The sequence below is a fragment of the Rhea pennata genome, chromosome 3 (assembly GCF_028389875.1).
Source record: "Rhea pennata isolate bPtePen1 chromosome 3, bPtePen1.pri, whole genome shotgun sequence".
NCBI classification, from domain to species: domain Eukaryota; kingdom Metazoa; phylum Chordata; class Aves; order Rheiformes; family Rheidae; genus Rhea; species Rhea pennata.
In genome coordinates, this window is record NC_084665.1 from 40,322,785 (window position 1) to 40,344,938 (window position 22,154).

Below are 22,154 nucleotides of genomic sequence, written 5' to 3' on the forward strand. Positions count from 1 at the left end.
AGAAGGTTAGATTTGTATTTTTAAATAAAAGTTTTACAGAATTAGAATAATTTCACCACCACAATTTTACTGTTTACAGTATTTACACTTATGGGTGCTGCCTGTATCCCAGACAAAATGAAAAATAATAACCTGGCTATGGTTGTTTACACAAAAAGCAGAACATAAGTCTACCCTGGCCTTTACACTGAATAATTTATTAAGAGTTAAAATTCAGCTTAGTTTCTCAAACAGACTCTACTGAAGTATAATGAAACTACTCCAGTATTAGAGATAAAAACTTGGCATTAGTTAAAATGATATTATGGCACAACAGTACAGCATCACATATCCTTGCAATCTAACAACTCTTAGCAAATTTTAATAAAAACACTCTGAGAAAGGAAAAAACAGAGTTCTGTCTGAAATGACTCAAGAGCACTCGAGTGCCTCAATCATTACAGACTACTGCAACTAGATAGCATCTTCTGGTTACAGCTTGCAGGGCTGCAAAAAAGAACTTGGGTAATCTCAGCGGTTTCTGATTGTAAAATAGTTCTGACGCACTAGGAAACTCATGCCCACATTAGGAATATACAAAGTTTGACACCTTAGGAGGTGACTGTATATAATATATATTTGTATTATAAACAATATTTTAAAGATACTTGGCACTTTATAAAACTATCTTTACCTCCAAAATATCCATCTAACTTATGTGAATAGTTAGTGAAAAAGAAAAGGTAAAGATTGGCAGAAGGGCAAGAAAGGATTACAGTGATATCATAACATTCTTTTAGCGGGGGGAGAGGTATGTGAGTATGCATGCGTGTGTGTGTGTGTTATATGTACAAATACAGACATATTTACAGTTTGAAGCTTAAAACTATTATTGCATTTTGGTATAACATTGTAAGAACCTGAAACAATGTTTGTTGACTAATGGAATGTACTGCCTACAAGAAACAATTCCTAGAAATGACAAAGAAAAATTCTCTATTTTAATGTTTCAAAATTTATTAGCAAACTAGAAATGATAAATATTTATTTCATGCAATTTAATCATAATGTGAGCACCAACACTGCTACTCCTGAAAAAGAGATCACATACATTGTCGATCTTTATGGATCAAATCTGGTTGTTTCAACTACCTAATCTGACCTTCTACAATAACATGAATCATACAATGGAAAAAAAGTTTGTTGGTTCCTAAATTAAACTAAACTTATGATACTGACACACATACATACTGAGGTGAGTGTGCATACTAACAAACAAAGAAGGACTGGTTGGAGACGTGAAGGTTGGGGGCAGCCTTGGCTACAGTGACCATGAGGTGGAGGAGTTCAGGATCCTGCATGGAGGAAGCAGGACAGTAAGCAGGATGGCAACCCTGGACTTCAAGAGAGCAAACTCTGGCCTCTTCAGGGAATCACTTGGATGAAACCCATGGTTATGGGCCCTAGAAGGAAGGGAGGGGGGCCAAGAGAGCTGGTTAATATTCAAATATCATTTCCTCCAAGCTCAAGAGCGGTGAATCCCTATGAGTAAGAAGTCAAGCAAATGGGTCAGAAGACCTGTCTGGATGAGCAATAAGCTCCTGGTAAAACTTCAACAGAAAAAGAAAGTACACAGAATGTGGGAAAAGGGACAGGCCACATGGGAGGGATATAGGAATGTTGTCAGAGTATGCAGGGATGAGACAAGGTCCATTTGGAATTAAATCTGGCAAGGGATGTCAAGGACAATAAGAAGGGCCTTCTTCAAATACACTGGTAGCAAAAGGAAGACTAGGGAAAATGTGGGGCCGCTGCTGAATGGGGTGGGTGCCCTGGTGATGAAGGATACAGAGAAGGGAGAGTTACTGCACACCTTCTTTGCTTCAATTTTTACTACTAATGCCAGCCCTCAGGTGTCCCAAGCCCTGGAGACAAGAGGGGAAGTCTGGAGAAAGGAAGACTTTCCCTTGGTCGAAGAGGACCGCGTTATAGATCATGTAGGCAAATCTGACACCCACAAATGCAAGGGCCCCGACAGGATGCACCCATGAGCGCTGAGGGAGCTGGCAGATGTTACTGCTAGGCCACTCTCCATCGTCTCTGAAAGGTCACAGAGAACAAGAAAGATGCCTGAGAACTAGAAGAATGCCAGTGTCACTCCAGTCTTCCAAAAGGGCAAGAAGGAGGATCCAGGAAAATACAGGCTCACCTCCATCCCTGGAAAGGTGATGGAACAGCTCATCCTGAATGTCACCTCTAAGCAGGTGGAGGAAAGGAAGGTGATCAATAGTTGTCACCATGGATTCACCAAGGGGAAATCCTGCTTCACCAATCTGATAGCCTTCTACGATGGAATGACTGGCTGGGTACATGAGGGGAAAGCAGTGGATGCTGCCTATACTAGTTTAAGCAAGGCTTTGACATCACCAAGGCTTTTGACACTGTCTCCCATAACTTCCTCCTAGGCAAGCTCTGGAAGTGTGGGCTAGGTGAGAGCACAGTGAGGTGCATTGAGAACTGGCTGAATGGCACAGCTCAGAGGGTTATGATCAGTGGCGCAGAGGCTGGTTGGAGGCCTGTAGCTAGTGCTGTTCCCCAGGCGTCACAACTAGGGGTCCAATCTTGTTCAACTTATCCATCAACGACCTGGAGCAAGGGACAGAGTGCCTCCTTAGCAAGTTGGCTGATGACACCAAGCTGGGAGGAGTGACTGATCCACCAGAAGGCTGTGCTGCCATTCAGAGAGACCTGGACAGGCTGGGGAGCTGGGCAGAGAGGAACCTCATGAGGTTCAAGAAGGGCAAGTGCAGAGTCCTGCACCTAGGGAGGAATAATCCCATGTACCAGTCCAGGCTGGGGGCTGACCTTCTGGAGAGCAGCTCTGCAGAGCAGGACCTGGGAGTGCTGGTGGACAACAAATTAACCATGAGCCAGTAAAGTGCCCTTGTGGCTAAGAAGGCCAATGGTATCCTGGGCTGCATTCGTGCATTCGGAAGAGTGTTGCCAGCAGGTGGAGGGAGGTGATCCTGCCCCTCTCCTCAGCCCTGGTGAGGCCTCATCTGGAGTACTGTGTCCAGTTCTGGGCTCCCCAGTACAAGAGATATGGAGCTACTGCAGAGAGTGTAGCGTAGGGCTACGAAGATGATTAGGGGACCAAAGCATCCCTATCATGAGGAAAGACTGTAGAAGTTGGGCCTGTTTTGCATGGAGAAGAGAAGACTCAGAAGGCATCTCATCAATGTCTGGAAATACCTTACAGGAGGATGCCAAGATGATGGGGCCAGACTGTTTTCAGTGGTGCCCAGTGACAGGACAAGAGGCAACAGGCATGAACTGAAACACAAGAAATTCCAACTGAATATGAAGAAAAACTTCTTTCCTCTGAGGGTGACAGAGCACTGGCAGAGGAGGTCCAGAGAGGTTGTGGAGTCTCCTTCTCTGGAGATATTCAAAACCTGCCTGGACACTATCTTGTGCAAGGTGACTCTGCTTCAGCAGGGGTTGGACTAGATGATCTCCAGAGGTCATTTCCAACCTCATCCATTCTGTGATTCTGTGTGTGTGTATGTGTATATATGTATTTGTATATAATATATATAAGCACATTAAAATAGCTATAGCTCATCTTGATTTATAAATTACAAATGATGGAGAATTCTTTACTCTGAGAAACTTGTTTTAAGAATTAAATGCACTGTCAAAAATAGAATGATTATTTTTACAATGGTATCTAAAAACTCTACCCATGGCCCTGCTGAAATAGGTAATGTATTAATTCAGAACCAAATACTAGTTTTTATTCCAAGCAATTTACATGCAAAAATTATACAAAGCACAACAGTTAGACCCCCCAAAAAAGGGAAAGTAATGAGACAACATTAACCACAATGAAAAGCATTAATCTCCAGTATTAGTATAGTCCACAAGTAATACTTTGATTCCAGTTTCTTTTACTCACATTTGCATTTTAAGAGAGTCTGAGGATTTCATAATAACAAGTCAACAAGTACTTGGCCATTTCCTTCCAGACAGAAAACAGTATGTTCACTGCAAAAGAGGCAGCTAAGCAGCTAATGTACTCAGCTTTTATGTTACTTTAATATTCTAACTGCTGGATTGACTGATTTCTGTTAAGAAGTGTTGTCCGTTTCTTTTATTAATAATTTTTTCCACATTATGTAGCAATACCTACAAGAGAATATCCCCTGGTAACATCCCTATGATCATTTATAGCAGTTTAAATCTGCCAATAGCATTATTTTTTCTCTCTCCCCACCCAACCTCTCAATACACTTTTACTCAGGATCATCATAAGAGGAGACACTGACCATTGCACAACTCAGATAGTCTACTAAATAGGATAATTAATAAATGTTGTTCATTTGAAGGAACAATAGAAATCAAAGCTTATTAAAACTGATATTCCTATAAGTCTCCACATTCTAGAGTTTGGTAATTCTTAAGACTCCACTGTAGGTCTTGTGGAAGAGGGAGAAAATAAACATATTGATAGGTATGTCTTACTCCTTTGGAATTATTTGTTCCCTTTTGCTTCATAAAAAGCAGAAAATGCTTTATGTGTAAATTGGAATACTTCTCGTTCATGTTCAGTGGTCAGGTTTGATTTCCTCAAAGTTTCAGGTATATGCAGGATCCCTTCTTGCATATGCCCCCAAACATCCTACCAAGCAAATCTGAAAGAAGAAACCTCCCATTATAGATCAAACTTCTGCACTTCCTTTAATTTCAGCATAACCAGAATGCCTTAAGAAAAGCCCTCAATCAAGCAGAGAAACAGCATCACCTCAATCACAGCTTATACTGATTTAGGATGTTTGGAAACTCCCCCCTTACCAAGACTTACCCTCACTGTCCCCAAATCACCTGCAAAATCTCTTTTTCAGGGCAGGGAACAGGGGGTGAACCAGCAACCTTCAACACTGAAAGGGGGGGGGGGAAATGGAGACAAACTGTCTCCTGGGATAGCCCATAGGGAGAAGAACCAGAGCTGGTTATGCATGCCACTAGCAGTAATTACAACTCTAAAGGGTAAAAAACATGTAAGTTATTGCTTCATCATGACACATACAGTAGGGATTCCTTTGTTTGGTTTATATGATCTTGGCAAATATGATTTAGATCTAGTCTGGAAGGACAACATGATGAGAAGCAGTAATTTCTTCAAAGTAAGAAAAGAAAGTTCTTGGCTTATGTGGAAAACAACTTTTTCATCTGTCCCTCCTACTTAAAGACAGAATGACTTCTGCAGCTACTATTATATCTTCTGTAGTAACAGCAATAGACTATGCTAAGCAAAAGCACACCAAAATAATATACAGTATTTTATGTGAGTCTATTTAGCCTTTCAAAAGATCCTGAGGTGTTTAGTCAAATTTAACAATACTTTAACTGCTAGCAAATTCACATGGCTATTTAACTATAAAGCAAGGTTAAATTTTGAAGTTCTACAATCCCAGACTCTAGTAGAAAGGCCTGGAAAGCTCTCTATGACAAAACATAGCAGACCTATTTCTTTTGCATCCCTCTACCTACACTGATTAGATTCAGAGACAAAACCTGTACCTCCCACCTTTAAGTACAAAACATTAATGAAAGGACATCCACCAGACATCAGTCACAAATCAGTCAGTCACAGGAAAAAAACCTGTGGCTTCAGTCTGACTAAGCTTTAAAATGGAAATGTACTTACTGTATCCTTATGTGTCCTTGTTACCCAAATCAGATATAAAATAATCTAGCAGTCACCTGCATCTGTTTCTTAAGTTTTGAAAAGCCAAGACAGTACGTACATACACTGAATGTCCACTTTGCTCTTGCGAGCAGAAAGGTCAGTTTCAGTTGCACCCCAAGAGCATATCCCATGAGTTAATAGCTCTAAAATACCTTGATCTAATGTGTCTTCCATTTCTTGGAATCGCACTCTTCTCTTTGTTTGTCTTTGCTGGACTTGAGCAATTGTTTTCCCTTTCCTGTCATCTCTCTTCTTTAGTATAGATACCAAACCTTCTGCTGGAGCAATCTGTCAGGGAAGATTATCAAAATCATTTGATGGTGAGTGGCACAACAGATGTTAGAAGTCCAGGCCTAAGATCTATTTAACAATGTATTTTGGAGGAAATAAGATAAACAGCGGAAAAATGATTTCCATTCTACTTTTCTTTTAAAAAGTGCTATCGTAGTACTTGCGAAACTGTATCTTGAATATACATATTTCTTAACATGCAGGACAACTGCAGGATCATTCTGCTGTCTAGTAGGTGGCTAAGATGATAATACTTGTCCTTAATTAGCCTCAAAGATAAATACACACAGACTGACTCTTTGGATCTTGCTTTGTATTGATCGCAACAGTTCCCTTGTAAGCTCACATTATTAAATCGCATGAGCTGGGGCAGTGGTGAGGAGAGTTCTACTCAAAAATACCACCATCAGAGGGCAGTAAGAGGTCAGTGACACATTGCTTCTGCCTCTCTGAAGACATAATCCTGTGCAGACTATCAAACACTTATTGTGAGATTAATTTTTCAGTGTTGCCACTGATTCTTCAGGGTAGACAATAAGCTAAAATAGGAACACACAAATGAAAAGAGATAACACTCCAGCCTTGTAATCTAATCAAACTACGCAAAAACATGCAAAACAGCTTGTTTGTATAGCAATGATCAGAGCTAAACAAAAATAGAAAGCAAGTGACTTTAGAACTTATGCCCCTAGACTTGTTTCACACTGTAAGCTTATATAATGCATCAATGCATGCTATAATCAGAGTGATGGTGCTTTGAGCTCAGAAAAACTGATAGCACAATCCAATGTGCACTGTACCAGCTATGTCACTTGATGTGTGCAATGATTTCACTGGTAAAGGTAGCAATTCAATTTGCATGTTCCTATTAGGGCAGTATTTTATACCCTTCAACTGGGCAAGTAATTGCACTGAACAACTCACAGAGCTGGTCACTGAGGATATATGCCTGCAGTCTAACATTGTTACCAAAAATGCAACTGAGAGGATAAAATTCATCTCTGATTCATTTCCCCTTTTGGTATTTACTTTTCCATTCATATTTTGATTATCTACCCAAGAGCCTGAATGGTTTATTTAATGAAACAATGCAATGAAGAACATATATAATGAAAGTGTGGAGATGATGTAAAGAAATTAAGTCATTCTATATAGGACAACTATTATTTGGCACAAATGAATCAAAAATAATAGTCTGCAAGCTTCTCATCACAACAGAGGAGTGCACTGGAGTGAAGCTTCTACTGGTAATGTTAAATTAGCCTTGCTGAACTGTCATGAAAATTTATCAGGCCAGGCAGAAAATGAATACTTACGCTTTTACTTCTTTATTACGACAATGAAGGGGGTTTGTGTAGGAGTAGATTAATTTGACTTATTTGCTTATGAGTGTGGAGATGGAAGGGGCTCCAAATTATGTCCTTAGAAAAAGTAGTTTATTTTAGGCCTCTATGTACGCCATTGGTTTTATAAAGAGGATCAATGTTTCCTGCTGAACCACCCACGCAACAGGCTAGCCACCACCAGACACGCGTTAACAAGTGCCTCAGACTGTACTTGTCAGGAATGCCACACAGGGCTGGCAGGGCATTTTTATGAGCCTGTCTGAGGATCAGTATGTGGTGGTCCATTCGGTAAGCATTTGTTCAACTCTGCCTGTTGGCTTTCAGCAGTTTTTGAACGACCGGGTTTCCAGGTCTGTCTCAGAGGGCCATCTCTGGCCGCTGTGCCTGGAAATGAGTGTTTCAGTAATGCAGTTATGTAAAAGGCAGGCAAAGGGAAGTCTGGCCACAGCGAGGTTCGCTTACTTTTCCTGTTAGCCTGCAGTGACTCCGTTTCAGGATTTATTTCTGCATGTATACAGAACAGAATGAATCCACATAGCACAAGTTTCTCTACACTAAATGCCCTCTTTCCCTTAAAATGGAGGAGCAAGGGCTTTTGATTTTGTAATAAAAATCAATATGCCCAGTGTTATTCTCTCGACCCAGCAAATGCCATAGATTATACTTTTAAAACTCTCTCTGACAAGAACATCTCCTTTGCATGATACACAATTCAAACCTAGACTATTTCTGCTGCCTTTGAATTCACTAGTCATGTAATTCAGATTTTAGTTTTGTTCTGCCAGGCACCTACAGAGCTATGTCTCCTACTCAGGATAGAGCTGATTATTAAAATGCAAATACAAACATACGAAATTCTTAATAAATCAATATTTACATTTCTCTACCATATTCTCAACTGAAAATTCTGTCATGTGAATATCACATTTTTTTTCTTATATTCAGTCATTAAAATGTTACTACTGTATCTAAGATCATCACATAAGAACAGGGTCTGTCTTGCTACAAATAAAATCTCAGTCAGTTAAAGCAATTGTAAACGTATTTTTCTACTGCACCTTTCATTTAGGAAGATATCAAAGCAATATGTAAATTGATTGGATTAGATCCATCTCCCACTAATGAAACTGCCAAGGAAAGTAACAGGACACAGACTGTCCTAGCAGCCTTAGCAGCCATGCTGGACTACAAGTTTTGCATCACAATTTTTAGGAGGCAGAAGGAACTTAAACAGGCAGAATCCAATTATTTAAATTGGAATTTAACTAGAGAATTGTGGTTAAAACAACCATAAGTCAAGCCTCTGCTCAGCTTGAACTGCAGGAGGAAAAATGTAGGTTTGCACCAGGCAGCACTGCAACTACTGTGTTACATAAAAGAGCTACTACATAAAAGAAGGCTATTGAAACATGGAATTTTTTTAAATTCAAAGTTAGATAATTAACAAAAGATGCTGTTGGAGCATCTACATAACTGAGCTTACTCACTCAGCTCTGCTGGCCTTCAAAACATTATCTGACTGGAGCTTTTATAATTACCATACAGGAACTGAAAATGGCACAGAGGTGTACAGTGGCACTTTAACCAAGTCATAAAGAAAAGCAGCAGTGACTGCTGGTTAATCCAATCTCTTAAATATTTCAGCTTTTCTCTTTTTACCACTAGTAAGTGATTCTGCTTCACACAGGAAAGTTCTACACTTTATCAAAAAAGTTTAACATGCTGCCTGCAAAATTAGAAAAAATAAGTTCCAATGAGATTACTTGCCTCTTCTCTTTTTTTAAAACACTATTTGTTAATAAAATATTCAAAAATTTCTTACATTATCCATATTTTCTTCAAATATGACCACCTAAATATGATATTTATTTTTATAAGCACAACAGAAAATACTTTAAAAATATGGTCCTAATCTTTGAACTCTTACAGAAAACAGATTTGATTTTTTTACTATTGGAATCATTCATAGCATACAGAAGTAAATAAAGCTCAGAAACACTGCAAACTGAGATCTAGGAAGAAAAGTACATTGTATGAAGTATTTTGGTCTGAATGCAGAGAACCATCCAAGGAAGAGATTTGTTTGTATTTTCTTCTGTGGGCTTTTTTCATTAGGCAGTTACTTGGCACTGGCCTAATTTTATTTCTAGCAATACCAGATTTTTTTAAAGCACTAATTCATAAGCATACCACAAACTGACAAAAAGCAAGATTGCCTTGAGTTAAGCTGTGAGCAGTGGACAAACCTTTTTGCTACAGTAATATCTTTGACATGTGAATAATTCAACTTTGAAAAGGAGCTAACTTAGTAGATTCAGTAGTTATACTATAATTAGACTAACCCCTTCTTGTGGTTAAATGCCTACTATGCAAGTACTGGGGCTCCATGACATGGTCCCATAAGATACTGCATAAGCATTTCAGGTAAAAAAACGTAATTCTCGCAAACTTAAAACACAGGACCCAAATCATGCAAGAGAACAAGGGATCTCCACAGGGCATCGCCTCTAGACTTAGTACAGTTCAGTGGAAACTTCATTTCTGCTACCAGATCAGCTGCCAGTCAATAGATATTCAATCCCTTTTTCAAGTCTCACTGTACAAACGATGTTATCCCCATGGTTACTACCCAGTGCTGTGGTAGGCAGTCTCATTATCTTTGCTTTCTGAAAGAAATCTCAAAAGATAATTTTATATTTGTAAAAACATTAAGATTTTGACGGTCTTCCTAAAAACCTGTCATTCAAATACAAAATTTATGTTATAAACTTTTACTTCATACTTCAAAGCACTCCTGCTTACACTATGATTAGGTGAAATACAGACTGACTAGGAAGTCCCATTAGTTATGTCCCTTTATTAAGGTTTGTTTGTCCCTTTATTAAGGTTTGTTTGACTGCTGGTGTGTCACGTCTTCATTTTCCCAGGTACCATACCAAAGAGATCTAAGAAGAGGTTACATACTTAAATCAGTTGCTGTCAACAGCTGACTGCACTTTAAAGCTTCTTGTTAGGAGCTTTGTACCAATTTGTATCAATTTAGTCTCTACATAACCACCATAATTTTAGAGAAGTCATCATTTGCACATTGTTGTGCATGGTCTATGCTGGTAAAAAAATATCTAGTATAAGATTGCACAGTGTGTGATTGCACAGTATATGAAATACTATTTCAGTTTTGTAATTTTTTAAAGCCAGAGTCTGATTCTGATTCAGTGGATTTTCAGCCTTTAATTAATTATGGTAAATGATAGACTAAAAGCAAGTGATACAAGGGATCTAAAATAGGGAACTACATAAGGTGACTCTGTTCTCAATATGGGGTCAAACAAAACCTCCTAACTGTAAATACATGGACACAAGTACTTATCCTTCCCCATTTTCAATACATTGCTATTACATCTCAATTGCTGAATGTTAATGAACTTTTGTCCTGCCATCCTGTTATATCTATGCTATTTCAAAATAATCTTTGCTTCTCCCTTCCATTCTAATTAATTTGTGGTAATTTTGTAAATACTTCCTTCAAGACAGGTCTTATCATAGTCACATTGATTTATATTGGCCTTTATAATCCATATATTTGTTAGCTTGATTTTGTTTTTCACTGTCACTCGGCACCTTTTACATAAGGACTCCATGTTGTTCATGTGGCTGCCAATGCATTTTCTAGGTATTTCTTTCAAAGCTATTGTATGGAAACATAATAATTTCATTAAATAGTCATAGCCCAAGCAATGCAACTTCAAAGGCTTCAGGGAAACAAGAAAGAAAGAAATGTTATGGCCAGGTGGAAAGATCAGTCTACTTGTCGAAACATTAATGGAATCTTATTTTAGCACTAAAACAAAATCAGCAAAAGCAAGCTAAAAGTGGTGATTTCTCAGAGGTGCTGCACACACTCAATTCCTGGTGGAAATTGGGAAAACAAAATATAATGTGTAATGAACCACACCACAAGCTCCTGTGCTGTCCTTAGCTCACTCTGCTCCACCTAGCAATTTCAGGTATCGCAGAACATCACCAGATGCTGCATATTACAAATTTTAGTTTGTATAAATTTAAGTGTCAAGGTGAAGCCTTCTTCCCTTCTCCCTGATTTAAACCCCCTGCCTCCTGCACAACTCAAGCTTCTTGCTAAGAAAGATTGGAAAAGACTCCCACCAGCCTCAGCCAAGATTACTCCTCATATGGCCAGAAAGAGCACTATGGAAAGGCTCAGGGTACTTCTTCCCGCTCTTTAGAGACTCAGTTGTGCCATCACATTATTGCACGTCTAGAAGTAGTACAGTAAAATAGAAATGAAACTACATTCCTGGTAAAGCATCATTGTCAATCACTGGGCCAATACAAACATAATTTTTCTAACAGTACAAATATGTTGCATGTATACCCCATCCTCTAAAATGTAGGTGGCACAAACACAACAATTTAAAAATAGTTTCTATAGGATTAATTTAGGATTTTCCTACCTGAAACAGTTTTGTCCTGTAGTTTAAAATACTGAACTTCCAGAGGACTCAAAAGAAATCTAATCCTGAGAGATGGATCCTGATACATGGGATGCTTCCTGACATCTCATAGAAAGACAAAGTGTTTTAGGGGTGGATCACGGTGCCTGATCTTGAAACTGAAACAGGAAGTTGTTTAGGTGGGGAGAAAAAACAACATACTCCACCACTCTTGAGATCTTGCCAAAGATGTAATAGCATCAAGCATGGATCCCCAGTATTTAGTTCCTTCCTTGGCTGCAATCCCTGAGAGATCACAGATTCTTGGTCTCTGTGCATTAGCTTCTCATTTTTAGAGAAGTAATGATACTTTATCTCCAAGGGACATTGTATTGTTAAATGCATTAAAAATAAAGATGCCCTAAGAAGATACCTTTGTTACAAGTCCTCCCCTCACCCAGCATTTTGAATCACATCATTTCATAATAGTCTCTTTTTTTCATTTAAAGGAAAAGCTTTTAAGGCCACGTGGCTGCAAATGCACCAAAACTAGAAGACAAATAAAGCAAAGCTATCATCACACACTTCCTAAACAAGTCCCAAAGCAATAAATCTTCCATATTTTTAGCTTTAGAAGCACTTATCATTGTTGTGGTCTATCAGTAATACATTAGGAAGGCGGATGCAAACTTAGAAGTTCTTTCTTACTTTTGGCTGAACAACAAAATTGCCTAAACTTGGAAAAATTGGCTCATACATGCAGGTACACAGCTTATTATACATGTAGTTCCTCTCGCCTTTGTTATCTGAGGAAATAGGCAGGGCAAAACAGATTTTATTCCTTGAGCAAAAATGAACATGTTAAATCACTTGCATTGTGCAGATCTCTCACATAATGTTAAAGTTACTAGGAATTCTCAGCTCTTCTCCTAAAAATCTCTGTGAAAAATGTTTTTATATATATATATATATCCTCACACACACTTAGAGTGGTTCATACTAACATGCAAAGTCTGATTTTTAGAGGCACAGAGCACTCCTCAGCAAGAGGGAAGGCAAACAGGAACTTTTTTCTGAATTAGCTTAGAACAAGTAAATACGTAGATTTGTTTTCGTATTTTAAAAGTGCTATATGAAGAAATATTTACGTATTTTAATGCATATTTTAAAGATGACAATACCCTAAAATATATAACTGAGATAAAAGTGAAATAAATATGACAGGTTTTACAGGATTCACAGTACTTACCTCAGCAATCTCTATCCTTCTTGCAAGTTCATCAAGAGAGGAAAAGCTGTCATCTAATGATAAAGCCTCCAGTGAACTGTAAGATGCTCGATCAGGTGAAATATCTGGAACAGTGTCAAAGTCCTCTTGGTTTGCTAAGTTTGCAAATGATTCTTCAGAGTCTATTATGTTACCATTTAAAAATCTGAGGAAGAATTCTTCTTGTTCTTCATTATTTACCTTCTCCTCCTCCTGTCCTGCTGTTTTCTGTACTTCCTTGCATACTTGTGAATGGGCAGTACTCTCATGCTCAGACACTTTATCACTTCCAGAGCACACGTTTGATGCAGATCTGTCCTGTGGAGATTTTTCATCATCATCATTATCAAGCTGTTTCTGCTGCTGGTTTAAATCACTGTTTCTCGGCTGTTCACTAGCAGTTTCTGAAGAGCCAGCAACCTGTTTTGATCTGAGCAGATTTCTATCAGCCTGTACATCTTCATCAGTAGAAACCAAATCAGTAAGCATAAAATCAGCATCTGTCAAAGCCGAAGTATCTACCATCGGCTCAGCGGAGAGTTTCACTCCAGGCTCCCCAGCTGAGTCTTCTATTTTTCTCACATCCTTAGAGAACTGTCTTTCTCTCAGCTGCAAACTGTTATCTTTACCGGCATCCCCAGACGATAAATAGCCCGAAGAAGGCCTGCCCACTGTCCCTGTGGACTGGGTGTGTGGCTCCAATGTTGATTCAGCACTGCAGTGCTGCTCCTCCATGTGGTCCTTTCCTGCAGCTACCCGAAGACTCCCTGCCTCTGTCAGTCTCTCCCTTCTGCTTTTACCTGGAGAGCTAGCACGCAGCTGTTTATCTTCTTTCTTTGGTCCTACGCCAGGAAAAGTCTCAGTACCTGAACGCAACAGGAAAACAGTACCAGTGTCTTTATACGACTGAAAGCATGAGCCGACTGCAGAAGCAGCATACTGTGATTTGATAACGTTGTAATCAAATGCTTTAAAATGCACTCCTATGCAGGGTAGGTATTTTATGCTTCTGTCACACTAAAGTTTTGTTAGACCTAAGCAGCTTGACAGGTGCCTCCTGACTCAGCACAGTATGTGTTTACAATGTATACAATGTGTTCACTTATGTTCTGACAGGCTAAAAACATACACTTTGGTAAGCAAAACATGTATTTAACTGTTTTCTTGAACAGGTACATTCCTCCTAAAGCGTATTTTATTTAAGTGCATCTCATGGCTGCGTGAAGGACAGATAAATGCACTTAATTACAGAAAACTCTGTCTTGATGATAGTGTATCTAACACACAGGCAGCTATCTGCATCTGGTTTAAAGAAGATGAAATCACACCAATTTAATAAATTCTGAATTCAGGTCTTTTTAAGTGGGTAACTAGTTCGTTTGGCTAATACTAAAAAAAAATTGTTACAATAATTTTACATAATAGACCACATAGTAAGATGTTGTTCTTTGGATGCGTAAGTTAGTTTACATATTAAAAAAATGCAATTAGATTCAGCTTATTTCTGTATTCAAAATTACAATACACATGGAAAGCATTTTTCCTTAGCCCACCTTTCAGAGAAATGAGGAGAATTCTACACAGAATCTACATTGTCAGTTCTGCATATGAACTGACTTAGTACTGATGTGATCTGCTTAAAAAGTAGTAGCTGGTTAGTGTAAGCTGTCAGTAAAATTATTAGGCATTAGCCATTATAAGAATCTCAGAGCCAAACCCATCTCATTAGATTTATGAAGAGAGAAAGGCACTATTTCAAATCAGAATACCAAAGTTAGCTTTCTATGACAGAAACTGTCTTTTAGTCCATATTTTATTAAGAACTAAGATAAGGATTTGTTACAGTAGGACAACAGTTATAGTAATAGCAATAACCCAAAACAACAAATTCATACCTCTAGAAAACAAACATTTGCATTTTTGAGTCACAGCTGAAAGCAGAAAGGTCTTATGAATAGATTAATGAAGGGATCTATCAATGTCCCTATTAAGTGTATATGTCTCACAAGAATGACGGAGTATCTTCACGTCAATCTTATCCTTTCTCATCTGTTAAAACATCACTTTAAATCCCAGCAATTTATTTCACTTGGTATATGAAACAGGGTCACATTCTCTTGTCTTAAAAAAACAATTTGCATTAATTCATTATAGTAAACAATTTTATTAAATTCTCAATTATCTCATTTTAAAAGGTAATTAAATGCAAGCTAGTATAGCTTGCATTGTAGTTTTCCTCACTAGAAAACATAGGCTTAGAAATGGAAAGAGAGACCACAGCCATTTCAAAATGCAGGAAAAAAAAAAAAAAAACAAAAAAAAACCAGAGCATTAACAGATGGAACGGGTACCAGGAACCTAACTTACGTAAAATGATGAAAGAAGAAATGGGTATGAGACAGGGACTTTTTGAAAATTAGATACAGATGACTACATAGCTCAAGGGATTTGTAATGGGATACTGAGCCCATCGTGTATAGGTCATGAGTTCAGACACAGGCTGGACTGTTGGTACAAGGTTCTGTTACCATCTGTCATTTTTTCCCAGAAGATACATCCACATTACAACAGGCACCTTTGTTGGCAGCTTTAACAGCAACATCAAAGATAAAATGGAGATACAAATTAAATCAAATTCTTTACTATGAAAGATGGCTGTTGAGGTCAAGGTCCTATTCCTAAGAAAGTAATAAACGATCCTAGCAGATCCTATCCATCTACAGAGGTAAAGAAAGTGAGATATAAAGACCATGGTTACTTTCCATGTCAAATTTTAGGCAGCTTTCAATATTTTCTTTGTACTTACTTCAAAACACCTGCTTTGGGCAATCACAAATACTTAAACACTTAAATAAAAAAGATGTTTTTCCTACTAAATTAAGTGAAGATGTACTCACCAAGACAGAAATAATTTTTATCTGTCACAGATGTAACAGAGTGTCTAGTGAAAATTTTCTTGTAGCAAAAGCAGTTAAGGTAATTTAGTTTTTTTTCCAAACAGAGGTATCATAAAATTATCACTTGCTTCTGCTCATCACAGAAACCTGTAGCTTCCATTTGTTCATTCTTTTATTTCAAAACAACTCTCTACTGGCACAATGCCATAGGTCATTACCCTCTCTGCTAGACTGTCTTGACAAATCCTCATCCCTCTTCCTATTTAAAAACAATTCTCATATGACCTAAAAGAAAAGAAGGAGTAAGTAAGTTCTTCCTAGCTTGGAAATAGAGCTAGAGTAAACACTAGAAAGTTTTCCCAGGTTCTTTATTAAATACATCATTTCATTAGAAAAGCTTCATAGAACACAGGAATTTGGTTATCTTTAGTTAACACTAGGGCTATTAAAACTTTCAGTCAGAAGCTGAAGAATTTTATGTACACAGTATGTATGAATTCTCGCCTTTTACATATACACACACATTTAAGGGCGCAGTTCTCTCTGTTGGTAAGCTCTAGGAGAAAATCTGCCAGAGGAAGTACGTAGGACAGACCTTTCAAAATCCTCACTCAGAAGGGCAGAAAACTAGTTCAGTGACTCTCCCAGCAATCTTAACCAATCTCTTATGGAGGCCTTGATGGAATTGAAAGCTGTTTCCCGGCCACAGTATCCCCAGGAGAGAGGAACAGTGAATTCTTTTTAGGATGAACTGCTTACAGAGGCACCAACTGCATTCTGCTATACCTGCAATAAGCAAATGCAGCTATTTTTGTTTTAGATTAGTAAAGAACTGTGATTTTACTTGAAAGATGCTATCAGAGAGCAGTACTCTAATCTCTGCTACACAGTACATACTCCTACATATAAGCTAATACTTCTTCCTATTGCTAACAGCTAGATAAAATCTTAATTTGGTCATACAAATCTACATGGAGGACAGTCTTCAAACCACCTGAAAATTTTCATTTCCTGTCTTACTGTAAGGCATCATCAGATGAGTTAAGTAATTCTCCCTGCAGATTGGCAGACACTTTTCTAAGAGAAGAAACAATTGTTTACATATTTACTTCTCATTTTTCACAATGTGAGAAAAAAAAACTCCGAAGATAAGCATAATAAGTTTACATGGCACAATGAAAAGGCTCATATGAACAAACATCTGGGTTGATGCTGAACAAGTTAGTTTAAATATTAGCATAGAATTCTGCTGGGGTTAATAAGCTCAGGCAAAATAGTGAAACAGCTCAAAATGGTCACATTGCTTCTAGTCCTGAGCTGAATCACTCATCCACAGCTTGGATATGTTTTGCACAGCACCAAGTGATGTATACAAGTCCAGAGTTACAGACTTGTTTTCAACTTATCCAGAGTTACATTCCTCAAGAACTTGCTAATTTCATTTAAAGCATCTTTTGCCCACCTTAAGCATTTAATTTAATTTGGGCTTCAAATATTCATGTTTGTATTGAAAATTCTCAGCAGAACAACTTTCTATTGGAAGATACAGCTTTATTAATTTTCAAACATTTCAGAGAAACCCAATGATTTTGATGGCATTTTGACAAGATTTACATTATGGAAAAGGCCCGAGGGTTGGTGTAAATCTTTACATCATGATTTATTCTCACAGTAATTTTAAAATGTCTAGGTGTTGTACTAGTATATAGTACATATATAGAAAATAGAAAATGCTCTTTAACTCAGAACTTCCAAATATTCAGAATTTCTGCCCTCCTGAAAGCTTTGGTTCCAATTTGTAATTAAAACAATAAAAATTTTTAAATGTCAGTATTTTTTATGGGACTTTTTCAACCATCTAAAACTAACGAACATAAGGGTCTTCTAATCTGCTTTCTGAGTCTTAGAATACGCTTTTTTATTTTTAATGTTTTACTTTTAGCTAGTTGTTTTACAAGAACAAAAGATAGATAAGAGGCATTGTACAGCTCATAGTAAAAGAGGATGAGTATGTGGAGAGTGTACTTGTGCAGAGAACTGTGATTCCCTTTCTTCATTAACTCCTGATTCTCCTGAACATTCTGGCTGACAGATGGTTACAGGGTAATCTAGGTTGAAAGGGATCCCTGGAAGTCACCTAGGCCAGCCATCATCTTGCGAGAAATTCTAGATGTTTTGCGAGACAGGTGTTCAGTCTAGCCACTATTTGGCAACTGGGACATGGCTAAGGAAAGAAAACTTTTGCCCAAAGAGAAGAAAAATAAACCATAGCCAAGTAGTCTACCACTTATCTTTCTGTCTGCATTTTAACAATTCATTAACTTGCAAACATTTCATAAGAACCCAATGATTCAAATAAACATTATTCAAACAAACAAATAGCAAAGCAGGAGAAAAATGAAAATGACAAAACTTAAAAAATTTTCAGTGAAAAAGATTAACTGAAGTATGTTTTCCTCTTTAAGATTCCCCCCAAAAGCTACCTAATTTTCTGTGCTGTTACAGAAAAACAAGACTACATCATATGTAATTAACAGAAATTGTTCTTAATATTGTTAATGATATCCAGTGGCCACAACTCAAAGTATTTATCATGGGATTGTTAACCACAGATTTTATACATATGAATTATGTGTCTTATATCTAGCTTAACACAATTTTGTTTCCGTATGCTCATTTAAAAGTAACTTTTATGATGGAGGGTAGACTTGTTTTAATTACAATTCTGAAGATCAATGACTACCTAAAATTGTTGCAAATGAAAACTAAAATTTTCAAAAAGGGATGAATCTGTGGGAATCCAACAAAAAAGCTGTACTTTCAGATGGAATATCTTCACAGTATTTACAGGAATACATACTTACAGTATATCTTTAAAACAAATATATGTTTATATATATACACACACACACACACATACCTGATTTAAAAGATGCAGCTTCTCTTTCCTTTAAATTTTCTGATTCCATTAACTGGAGGAAACAACTGCTTTCCCAGGTATTTTCTGCAGCTACTAGCTGTAAAATACAATAATATTTTCTATAATTTCTTGACTTAGGCAGGAATAATGCAACAGAGACATTCAAGCTTCAAACATTTTCTATACTACACTGGTAAAAGTATATCTAATAATATTAAAAATATATTTATGAACAGTCTTTGGCAAAGCAGTGTTCACATAAACAGCTTCTTACCTTATGTTTGGATGCAAGTGGCCTGCAACAATAAAGAAAATAAAAATAAAAATAAATTAAAACACTCAGTAATAACATTCTTTATAACAAATGTCAGGAAAACAATGATTCAAATCATATTAAGTCTTTTCTCTGCTCTAATATCAGCACAGAACACTTCTAACACTGATCAGCACGCTAGCACAGTTTCAAGTACAGTTCTATACCGTATGTGAATATCATCAGAAGACCAATTAGCACAAATATTGCTCTAGCTAATAGAGAAAGTACTTAAAAAGAAGTTACTGCAGCACACCAAGTGATCTTAATTCCTGTAAAAGCTTATGCTAAAAGGAACACTACCAACTTTAAAAATCATGTAAGAGCACAGTATCTACTAGTATTAAAAATATTGATTACTATAACAGAGATTTAGGGAGGAAAGAAACACTTATTTCATTTCTCATGGACTATTTATGTTGGAACATATTTTCTGGGCATTGAAAGATTTAGCAGTTCCTATTGATTCCATTGGGATTCGCAGGCGAATCATCACCACTAATAATCAGTGTGGACTTTGCAAACTGTGTAAAGATTCAAGCACAATTTGTTTTATCATGCACAGCATGACACAATCTTGCAGTCTTTCATATAGAAATGAAGAGAAAATTCTGAACATTTTGCATAGAGCTACTGAAAAAAATCACAAAAGAAAGTAAAGAGAAACAAGAGGGAAAAGACTGTCATACTCTCTAACATAAACTTTTAAAACTTGTATTGAATTTTAAATTTTGCACTTTAAACTTTAAATAAGACACATCCGAAACTTTCTTTAAAGTAAAGGTTTCTAGTATTCAGCTCCAGACCTTGTGTATTATAAAAAGTTACATTACTTTCAGTCACAAAAGCAAAATGCTCACATTTGCCAAGACCCTTGTTATTTATTTAAAATGAAAGTATTGTTTTAATTATGAAGTAAATTGAGTTTAAAGCTTAGAGAAAATACTAAGCAATAAAAATAAATAGCCTTTTGGCTAAATCTAGAGCGTTTTGGAAGAGCAATGACACAGAGAATTAGTCATGGCAAACAAACACTATTCTTAATTTTGATCAAATTGCAGGGCTCCTCACAAAACGAATGATGCTACATAACTGTATTTTTCTATCTAAACATGAGGCTGCAAAGAATTAGAAGGAGAAAGCAGAGCTACTCTCAACAAAGTGACAGTTCAGTGCCTATGGAGATGCTGCTAGTTGCAAGTATATAAATCATAATAGATGTGAATCTTAATCTGTGAGCTTGCAAGGTCATGCATAATGAAATGTGAGTTAAGGAACCCTGCAGGCACTCAGTGGGCTCTCTCACTAGCAGGCTGTAAGTGCAAATGTGCAGCTACAGCTCTAGAGTTGCCTCTCTCCCTCCTGTGGAATTGCAAGCTTACACTTCTCAGCGGTTCCCTCCCAAACGCACTCAGGCTACAAGTAAACAATCTGTCCTGACAGTAAACTTGGATGTTTTTCAGCTTCTGTACAGTCACCCAGGGAAAACTCATTGAAGTCAAAGTACACTCTCCATGAAAAATGGGAGCATTTTCACATTTACTACACCCAGACTGACTAGGTCAATGCAAATGTATTTGAAAAAGTTTTCTCTCCTCATCTTATTGACATCTCTCTGTCACGGATCAGTCTTATCACAGCCTTTGAATGTGGTTAAATTCCTCATATTGTTGGCTGATCATTTTTCAGAAACAGATGGTATTTTTTTCATCTGTCCCTCACACTCCAATGCCCAGTAGAGAGGGCATTCACCCATGATCTGGATTCAGATCACTTCTCCTTCCTGATGGGTACAAGCCCGTATCTGTCACGATCCAGAAGAGCACCTGTGGCACTGCCAATAGGTTTGCTGATATTGTGATACTGTGATATACTGTCAGGACACTGCTGAATCAGAGAAAGCAGGTATGAACTAAGATTTCTTAACTTTCAGAAGACTGCCAGACCAGTGAACTATAGAGTCATAAACTCAACAGAAGACCACAAGAATAACCAAACCACAGTACTTAAAGCATAACAGTTAGGGAATTATCCTAAAATACGGAAGATTTGAGAATAAATTCCTAGAGGGTAGGTTGGAATGCTGGGGTGTGAGCTGCTGGACAACTGTATTTTAAAACATTGATTAAAACAACAGGGATTGCAAGTACCATCATCAGTTTTGTGATCTACCTGTTCTTAAATTAACATTAGTTTTTGCTTTGGCTGAAAATATCCCCAAACTAACTCAATTTTTGGCAAAATAATGATTTGTTGAAAACAAATAGTTTGGCTCTAGTCCCTATAAATTCCTCAAAACATATTTGTTCACTGTGAAAACTAATGGTAACTAAAACACTGGTATTATATATCAAAATCAGCAACTGCTTTGTAACGAAATTGTCTCAAGTCAAAGGGATGCAACTTTTATTTTGGGATCAACTATTTTAAAACATCTATGCTAGTAAATAAGCAACAGCAGTGCTAACATATTAGTACCAATAAAGTAAAAACATTTTCTTATACTTACTGTTGATGCGAAGAACAAACTTTAGTAAGCTTTTCCAACTCCTCATTGCTCAGCTCTTTAGCTGCATTCCTCACTGCTGCAAATGGACTAGGAACGGTTGCTTTCCATTTTCTTTCTAAATTTGATCAAAAAACATTTTTACCCAAAGTGCTTTAAATTAATATTTACTTAACATAAAACTTTTACATTAAAATAAGAACTGGAAAAATATCAACAGCTCTTCTGTGTATGCTCCATAATCTTGTATCAGACTATCAAAAAAGTATCATATTTTGTTACAGTATAGCTTATTTTCATCACGCCAGATTCACCAACCCTAAAATAAAAAATAAGTACAAAATAACTGTAGATCAATCAAAGTCTCAATTAGCATAAAGAATGATCAACTATTTGCACTCTTTTCACAGATCCCAAAGAAAGGAATCCAAC

The 22,154-nt window shown here is 37.2% G+C and overlaps 1 protein-coding gene across 6 annotated transcripts in view; it reads right to left on the minus strand.

The window, feature by feature from the left end:
• CNST (consortin, connexin sorting protein) overlaps window positions 1–22,154 on the minus strand; it is a 61,099-nt gene that overhangs the window by 6,027 nt on the left and 32,918 nt on the right. For 5 of the 6 annotated variants that reach the window (XM_062572111.1, XM_062572115.1, XM_062572110.1 and 2 more), the window contains 5 exons: window positions 21,726–21,840; window positions 19,178–19,199; window positions 18,904–19,000; window positions 13,069–13,952; window positions 5,884–6,019 (listed from right to left, as the gene is read on the minus strand). In XM_062572111.1, coding sequence (XP_062428095.1) covers window positions 5,884–6,019; window positions 13,069–13,952; window positions 18,904–19,000; window positions 19,178–19,199; window positions 21,726–21,840 — 1,254 coding nt within the window. Of the gene's footprint in view, window positions 1–5,883; window positions 6,020–11,840; window positions 11,999–13,068; window positions 13,953–18,903; window positions 19,001–19,177; window positions 19,200–21,725; window positions 21,841–22,154 lie in introns of those variants that run through there. The other variant, XR_009957902.1, reaches the window with a different exon arrangement.